This window comes from Tachypleus tridentatus, chromosome 8, assembly GCF_004210375.1.
Source record: "Tachypleus tridentatus isolate NWPU-2018 chromosome 8, ASM421037v1, whole genome shotgun sequence".
Taxonomy (NCBI): Eukaryota; Metazoa; Arthropoda; class Merostomata; order Xiphosura; family Limulidae; genus Tachypleus; species Tachypleus tridentatus.
In genome coordinates, this window is record NC_134832.1 from 82,837,795 (window position 1) to 82,847,683 (window position 9,889).

At 30.9% G+C, this 9,889-nt stretch overlaps 1 protein-coding gene across 7 annotated transcripts in view; it reads right to left on the minus strand.

Annotated features, from left to right (window-relative positions):
- LOC143222802 (uncharacterized) overlaps positions 1 to 6,659 on the minus strand; it is a 55,723-nt gene extending 49,064 nt beyond the window's left edge. For 3 of the 7 annotated variants that reach the window (XM_076449845.1, XM_076449844.1, XM_076449841.1), the window contains exons 1-2: positions 6,336 to 6,641; positions 1,262 to 1,389 (exon numbers count right to left, since the gene is read on the minus strand). In XM_076449845.1, the coding sequence (XP_076305960.1) occupies positions 1,262 to 1,378 (117 nt within the window). In that variant the 5' untranslated portion in view covers positions 1,379 to 1,389; positions 6,336 to 6,641. Of the gene's footprint in view, positions 1 to 1,261; positions 1,390 to 6,335 lie in introns of all 7 variants that reach the window. The other 4 variants (XM_076449842.1, XM_076449847.1, XM_076449843.1 and 1 more) reach the window with 4 other exon arrangements.
- Positions 6,660 to 9,889: the final 3,230 nt, after the last annotated feature.

Genomic DNA, 9,889 nt, shown 5'->3' on the forward strand with positions numbered 1-9,889 from the left:
TATATGTGAATATTTGACATCACTTAGTTAAGTAAAATAATCAACTAATAGAAGTTAGCATTTCCACTTATTATTACCTTAAGATTAGTTCAACCATCCAACTTGCCAAACTTCTGCCATTTTGATTTCTCATTACTATTTTTGATTGATTTAAAGGAGTTTAACTTTACTGATTAATGTCATACCTCATCTCAACAATCAACTAATCAAAATGTGTGCATGTGCCATAATTCATTTCATGTATTAAATATGGTATGTATAAATCTTGTTTTTTTTTCTTTTGAAACATGTTCACATATTGAAACATTTTAATTACATGTAATAGTGCATTTTAACTGTTACAAGAAGTTAAAAAATGTTTATTTTTGGTGGAAACTGGTGTAAATCTATAGTATCACACTGTTTACAGCCACCTATTCTAAAAATGTTATATTATTAAAAGTTATGGTTTCAACAATGAAAGCCAGCAAAGCATTAAAAAGTAATAAGGCCTAATATTTATGTTATCCATAGACAAATTGAGAAAAATAGGGAAAAACTTCTGTAGTTTATGTGATATATATTTTATTGTTACTTCTAGTAGGTAACCAACTGAGCAAATATTTCAACAATAGCTGGCAGAACTGCACTTCAGAGGCCTAATAATCCAAGTTTAGTCAGCTGGCCTATATGATCATTGCTGTGGCAACCAATCAAAAGACTTTAAGCTGCAGTCTCACGATATTCCTTTCATGATACTTTACTTGGATATCATTATGCCATGCAATTCAGTTGGGAACTGCAAAACTTACAGTACTGTTAAATGACACAATGAGCCTTATTAATTACAATTACAGTAACATTCTGTAATTATTCTTAACCTTCTTGCAATATAAGTAACAGTATATGTATCAGAGGTGTAATGAAACTTGATAGCTAGATCTGTGATTCTTCATTCTGAAAATGTTTACTAATTTTTTCCTAGTGTCTACTATATTTTATTAACAAAAATTCTACACTAATAATTAGTTTTATAGTTTAATATTCTAAATAAACCAAAATTATATAACTTATAGTAACAAATATTTACAAACATTAATATTAAAAACTAATAACACTTTTACCAGATTAATTGCATTTATCTACACATTTATTGTAAAAATATATTCTCTGATCCCAAAAGCATTGATTATAAAATAAACTTAAAAACAGTGCTCCTCAAAAGAACAAATATCTTTAATCACTCAAAAATGCTTTTAACATAAAATTATACAATTATTACCTGCAAGAGAATATCACATTCTTGACGACCAATAAAAATCATGCTTTGAGGAAGATGATATGATGCTCCTCCCTTACCCAACAGTATCCAATTATCTGCTTTACATGGACTCCCCATCAGTATAAGAACTGAAATAAAATTTCATAGTTTCAAGATTCTCTTTCTTAACCATAACTCTGTAATTTACTTCCATCTTCATTACTTTAATGATAGAAAAGTATTTTTCATCTAAGCTACATTTCTCTGGTCTACTTGCATCATTATAAGAACCAAAAGAAAGTATGATATTATCAAAACTAATTTGAGACAATTATAATTCCATGGCTTAATTTGTTCATTATCTCCACAAAACAAAATACAATAAAATGTTGTGTAATTCAGACCTTCTAACACAATCATATTTCTATGGTTTATTTATTATAGAAACAACAAAAATGTGACATGCAATAACAGTCTCCTTACACATACAAAATGATATTTTAACATTGACTACATGTTTTTTAATATAACTATCACCTTAGCCTGGTCTCTCCACTGGAGTAAGAGCTAAAATAAAGCACAAATTAATATACTATTCTGTTTAAACAATCACAGTTTTCCAGTTTATCCAATCTTCTACATTTGTTAACTCTTCCTCTGATTATAAACTCTGCAATAAAAAGGATCTAATACTCACATTAAGTACATAAAACTAACCTCAATGAGATGAATGGTTTTGTCACTTTACTTCATGTTCTTAGTTCAAAGTAGAACTAGTAGAATATCACAGCTTAATTTAATAGTTAACAATTTGATCAAGTTAAGAGTGTTGCAGTGCAATTAATCTGGTGCCCAGTTTAGTATGTTTTTATTTTTGTATTACAATGAAAACACCTGGTTAAAACCCTAAAATTACAAACTATTAATGAACTATAGGTACAGTTAATATTTTTGTTACCATAAATAAGAAATACACAAAGAGCTATACAGTGTATAAATACAAGCATCAGAAGTATAAACTTCCATTACAAGAACAGCAAACCTTGCTTTTAATTTATCAATTTCAAAACTACTACAGTGAAAGCTTTGTTATCCAGTATTTTCACATATAGAAAACTCTGGTAACTAAAAACATCAACCTCTCCAAATACAAATGCTCAGTTTAATTGAGCTAGTAGCAAAACTGTGGTTTTGCTTACATTATTTCCCATACAATACAGTTGCAAGCCATCTTTACTGTGATTCACACGTTAAATACTATACTTACATTTTTATACAATTTGAGGCCTTTCACATTTATTACTGTTTAAAACAAAGATAATATATAAAATACTACATTAACAAGGAGTTAATATTTTTCCTGTAAACTATTATAAGAGAAATGTTTTCATAAATAGAATTTTTGCTTATTTGGGACTTCCTAGGTCCAGCAAGTGCCAATCAGTAAACTCTTTACTGTAGTTTGGAACCTTAATTTATCACTGTTATTGTAAAGTTGCATGTGTTATTTTATGTGCTAGGCTTTATTTTAAAAGCTTTTTTTTACATGCTAAAAAATCTTGCTAGCATTCCACTTCATTAAGTTTATAAATATTTTGATTGCCTTTAATGAATGTCAGTCATCTGAAAACAGAAAAAAAATACTTTACAAGACAATGATGTTTTTTTTTGTTTTGTTTTTTTGCAGGAAGTGCCATAACTACCAAAGTTTACATTTCAAACATAAAGTTTAAATGTATCAACAATAACCCAAGTTCCTTCATAAAATATTATGCTTTCAGCTTATATTAGAAATTATACATTTTACAGCCCATTTGCTCTCAAGCATACTTGAATGGGGTTGAAACCTTAAATTGAGTTATGTAACTTTTTCAGTATGAGATGTGCTTTTGTTAAATGCAAGGTTAACATGTTTCCTAAGTATAACTTTATGATGTTGAGCAGTGACAGCAGTTTAAAATCCTTTAACCAAAATATTTCTATTATTCATTTGTTCAAGTCTAAATTAATTAATTTTTCATTGTTATTGCAATGAAATGTGATAATATCAGCACTTTCTTATGTGACAAAAATCATCAGATTATTTGCTTCCCAGTAGTTCACAAAATGTAGTACAATTAACATTTTTTTACACAAATGTAACTTAGTAACAAGTACAATACAGTGCGATAAAATCAGATTTATTATAATATAGGCTTAGTTTTCTGGCTAACTCCATTTTACTTGGACCTTCCAGTAGTAAAAATAATAGTGTAAAAAAGAAAATATTAAGTTTTTCTTTAACTCACAAAAGGTGAAAGAAACACAAACTATGATATAAATGGAATTCTCTTCAACATAATTCTAACATTTATTTACTCTGCTTTACTGAATTTGCCCTTAAATATAAGTACTGTATCACCAGAATTTTGTTTTTGAACTTTGCACAAAGCTACATGAGGGCTATCTGTGCTAGCCATCTCTAATTAGCAGTGTAAGACTAGAGGAAAGGCAGCTAGTCATCACGACTCACTGCCAAATCTTGAGCTACTCTTTTGCCAATGAATAGTGGGATTGACTGTTGGATTATAATGCCCCCACAGCTGAAAGAGTGAGTATGTTTGGTGTGATGGATATTCGAGCCCACGACCCTTGGATTACGAGTCAAGTGCCTTAACCACCTGGTCATGCTGGGCCCATTAGAATTTTTCTATCTTAATTACATGCTTTCCATCAGCTTTTATACACATCAGAATTCTATAAAAGTATTTTCCCTGAGAACCATAATTTTCTATTTCTCACACATATTGCTAACTTCTGTATCTTTGAACTTATTATAATAAAAAACCAAAAACCATGTAACAATTAGCATTCTTTATAAATAACACAGTTCACATAATTAAAAATAACTCTGGGCCTATTCATCAACTCTACCAATGTAACAAAGTATTATAACAATGGTTTTCTTAAGGAACGAAAATTTTGTTGAAAGTACATTAAAAGTATAATAGATTAAAGTATACATGAGACTCATTATTAAGCTGTTGTTTTAAAATTAGAATTAAAACCCATGGAATGGTTTGCCTTGTGATCAGGTTTGTAGCTTTGTGCTGTTACTATAAAATCTACTAATACTGTTAAACAAATGTATGAAAAGTATTTAAGTTTAAAACTGAAACAAAAGTAAAGAATTTTTCATTAATTTTATTTCTTTCTTGGCAAAGAATTGACTTCAATGAACACATTTACTTCATGTCACATTGCTTTTCCTTATAAAACAAAGACCTACCTATCAGTGTAAGTGAAGTAACAAACTAGGGGTACGATTACACTTTTATGAAAACAGTTTAAATTATACATATCCTATTTTCAAACTTTCCATAAATAAAAAAACAATGTAATTACAAAGTTACCAGTGCAGCGAATAATGTCCCATCAGTTTCTTAAATAAATTTTTTTTTAACTATATACCTACTAGATTGCTTGTGGGTCAAACCCTTATTTGGATATATGGTTTCTAATAAAACAGGAGTCACACAAAATACAATCAAAATATAACAATACCATAATCAGCATTACAATTAATCTCTAACTACTGCTGTGGTATACTACATAAAATATACTGTGTAGTTCACCAAAACAATAAATATGAACTAGTGTTTAAGTTAAAATGAAATATATAAATATATATATAAATTATAAGTTACAATTTCACCAACATTATATAATGGTCCACACGCATATAACTATTCCCAAGACAAATGTTTATACATGTATTATCCATGTTATCTAAAACCAGACAACAGTAACACTACACTTCATACATAGCTAATCAGACTCAATCACAGTCCATAAAAGGTCAGTAATCCCTAAAAAAAAAAATATATAAATTTTTCTACCCAAACAGCAAGACAAATAACCCTTGTGTGATTGAGTAGATAAATCCCAATTCTGGTTCAAAATTTAACTGAATTTTATCACTTGATAACTAAAGACCTATGTTTTTTTGTGGAAATGTGAAAAGTATTTTCCTCCACAACTAAAATGTACTTGCATCACATATTATTAAAAATTTCTACAACAAAAGTTTGTTATCTGGCATCTCTCTACCCAGAAAAACTCATGTAACCACAAATTTCAACATCTCCAAAAACAAGTCTCTTAATTGTTGGAGCACTAACTTGAGGAAGTAAATACACCCTTATGTAGAAAATATATGTATAGTAAACAGTTTGTTCAATAGCATTTGGAAGAAATCATGTATGTACCTAAAATTTATAAAAATAATTACACAGGTACTAAGACAGGCCATCATTACACTAATGAGACTTATATTTATATAATGAGACTATAAAATGTGACAACATGTAATTATTCCCACAGTATACATTACATTGCATTTAAACATAAAAGAAACTTATTGCTGAGACATACCAGAACAAATATTAGTCAATTCCACAATTTTCTTAACCTCCCTGACATAGTGCAGAACTGCAATATTTTTGTTTTAGCATAATTATAGTATTTTGTAGTTTTCAAATCTCTTAATAAAATGCATAACACTATTCTAATATTAAACAGTAACTCCCTTCAACAGTGTTCAAGTTTTCCTGAAATCTCCACATTGACAAATACATTATCCCTAAAGTATCATAAAATTTGTACGTCTTCTACAATATATTTGACTGTGTTCATTATCTCTGATAGTGAAAATTAGAATAGTAACAGAATGATAGCACAGACCCTTGCAAGTTTTCCATACGGTCTATTACACCTTGGCACACTGCTCATTATTGTTACTTGTTTGTGACCCTGAATATTGTTATTCACCATCGTATCAAAACTTTTCTTCATGAAATATGTCATAGTTTCTTTATTGTGGACAACTGTTACTTTATGTTTAATGACTAATGTTAGGCCTACTCCTATTTTTTAATTTGCCTTTCCTTCATTTTGATACTCGTTCACTTTTTTAGTGTTAAACTAAACTGAATTCAACACATGCATGAAAAAATTAAAATGCACAATCAGATGCAAACAAAATTAAAATGATATTACGCTAATTTAAACTATTTGTACTACAATTAATTCACTCCTTCATAGTTTTGCAACGTACCAACAACACAATCTACAACAGTTTTCTCTAGAGTAGGGCCGAGAAGGTTCGACGAAGCAAGTCCTCGAGTCTGTAATCACAATAACATTTACTTAATAATCACGTATGTGGTGTTATTTCTATTAAGTTTATTTTTATCACTGTAACGCACGGTATACAATATACACTAACACGGGCATATTCTAATCAACAAACGAAAGTTGAAAGAAGCATTCTTTCTCAATAATATGACTATCATTAACTAACATTTCACCTCACACACCTTCCCTTAAACTCCTACACATAAAATGCCATATACTGTCTGCCGTCTAGCTGCTTTAAAAAATCACCAGAGTAAAGAGATAAAAGATAACCATCCTTTCATTTTTATTATTATCATCATCATCATTACGCTGTGACATTTTCAACAAACTCAGATAGTGATAATAATTTATCAGTTTTAAAGCCATAAATGATGTTGTAGTTGTTAAAGTAACACATGTTAATCGAAAATTATTTTTTGTGCTAGAAGATATAAATCACGAATATAGTTTCAGTAAGTTTGTTTGTTTCTTTGTTTTTTGGAATTTCGCACAAAGCTACTCGAGGGCTATCTGTGCTAGCCGTCCCTAATTTAGCAGTGTAAGACTAGAGGGAAGGCAGCTAGTCATCACCACCCACCGCCAACTCTAGGGCTACTCTTTTACCAACGAATAGTGGGATTGACCGTCACATTATACGCCCCCACGGCTGGGAGGGCGAGCATGTTTAGCGCGACGCGGGCGCGAACCCACGACCCTCGGATTACGAGTTGCACGCCTTACGCGCTTGGCCATGCCAGGCCATGTTTCAGTAAGTATTATTTATACTGACAAATACTTTTAAGCAAGTCAGCATATTGTTATTGTGCTTTAATTTCATTGGCGTGATAAAATATATTACATTATTTCCCTTTTTAACATTTTTGTAAACGTGAACACTCATACATATTCCAAAATAGTTGTAAGCCTTTGTGAGAAATAATGTTAACTAAGTAAAACGAAACTTACTTGTACAAAGTAACCTCGATGAGTCGCACTTTGATTTGTTCACCTTCTATCTTGAAAATCATTCTACGCATTTCACAACTATTTTTATTTATAACCTAGCTTCAAATATACTAGAAAAAATTTGACATCAAATCTTTAAAACCTTTGAGACATTCTATACTCACTAGTTAACAAACAAGTTACAACGTTAATAATAACTCTTTACAATATTGCCTACTTTCTGGGATGTGAAGTCCTTCGAACAATCGTAATATGAAAAGATAAAACACAATATTAAATCGTCCAATTCACCAAGTCTTTTTGGTGACTTTTTCTTCCGAGTCCCATTATATATCGATAGAATGACATCTTGTTCCTTGTTTTCACTGGGGAGTTTTTCCTGGATTCAACCTTGATGATCGGGAGTAGTCGTATCAGGAAATTTGAGTTCCATTACAAGCTGAAGTTCCACTGACAAGTTATTGTTTGAAGTTACTCAGTCGGCCATTCTCTCATCAACATACTTTCAAACACAGTCATAGTAGATGAGTTGTAGTTTTAACATCATCTTTGTTCTTCACATCTAGGAAAGCTCTTTAAATACCAATTACTCATGAATGCTGGAATCTTTAGTTCCATGAAGTAGACGAGTTGTAGTTTTGACATCATCTTTATTCTTCACATCTAGGAAAGCTCTTTAAATACCAATTACTCATGAATGCTGGAATCTTTAGTTCCATGAAGCTTCAGTCACTGGATGAAAAATTATTGCTATTAACCCTAATAAGATTATCTAACTTTTTGGTGGTATAATTGCCACCACCCCTATTTCTAAACATTCAATCTCTGGCGTAGTAGTTGTCATGTAGTGCAGATGGATTTCGTGGTTATAGATGTAAGGGGTATAGTGTTATGTATTTAGTTTACTGTCTATCTTTCTTTTAGTTTAATACATATTTAGAAATTCATATGTGTATTGCAAAAAACCCAGCCTTTTCTCTAAATTTGTAGAATATTCTTGAGCGTGAGAATTAACAATGAATTAGGTGTGTATATAATACTAATGAACACCACTATCGTTGGGTTAACTGAATTTTCGAAAATCTCGCCTGATGACTGTAAAAGTCAGTCATCACAATATGTGAGGAGATAGTATGTACTGTTGGGTCGATCAAGTCAGTATACTATAAACATCGGAAGCTATAATTATGATAAACACTTATTAATTGGAAAACTACAGATATTTGACCAGGAACGTTTATATATTTCAAACATTACAAACCGTTTGACTTCAGTGAATTAATTTCGAATGTTAGTATTTCTACGAGGACATTAAATACCTTCGCCAGTAAAAAGTTAGCTTGTAAGTGGCGAGTGGTCAGCCAAGAATAGACAGCTAGCTAGCTTAAGCAAAGTGTAACAATATCAACTCAGAACTAATTCGCTTTTTATAGACCTGGACCATCGATAAAATATTCACATCTAGACTTTTAATATGAATAACAAATGTTTGACACAAAATCTCTAGTACCATTTCTGTCAATACCAAAATTAGGAAAGTATATAAATGAATAATTATTTATGGTATTTTATGAACATGCATTTTACATGTAGTAACCTGATTTTTTGTTCAATGGTCACCATCATTGTCTTTATCATGATTATTATCATAAGACATTTTGTTACCACTTAGTTTCTGACTGTTTACAAACAGGTACTCGTTAGTATAGGGCAATTAATGCTGAGAGCAACTGCAGTCATTGATGCATGGCTTTCTCCCACAAGATGAATATACGAGATCTTTTAGCCTCTTAGCTGCTGTTGAATCATTAAATAATTTCTGTTGAACCACTTCTTCCTGCCTGTACTATACATGACCCTCTGGTGTAGAAATATCTGGGTTTGTCAGATAAGCAATCATTCACACTTGCATTCATTAATTAACATACATTTTAACTTGCTTGAAGGAAGCTGGTTCTGATGGTGACAACTTATGTATTTGTACATTATTTTATGTAAATTTCTCACCTAGATCATCCAGATTTGTGTGTGCCGAGTCATATCTTCTTTGTGGATCATACATAATACTTACCAACTGCATTGATACCATAACAGCTGTCTGAATGTTATTAGTAGCTAATGTTTCAAGGATTGGATAGTTTTTGTTAGCTTGCAGAAATTTTAGTGTTTCCATGTTTTCTTTTTCTATAGCCATAGAAATCTGATACGTTGTCACAACCAGTCAGTACATGAAATCTTGAAGACTTGTGCACATCTGTGCAAGTAGGTTTGAGCATTGGTATAATTATGTATCCAACTGGAGTTTATATCTACCTCGAACTTTTCAATATTCTGGAGCTGTGAAAAGTAATAAAAAGCTAAGATAAATACATCAGTGTCTGCTGTTTTGATTGTGATGAAGCCACACAAATACTTTTTTGTGATTTGCACATCAGCTTGCTTCATATGTAAAGAAATTCTAGTGTCAGCATTCTCCTGTGTTGATAATAGTTGAATATCATATTTCATGGCTGGATACGAAATACA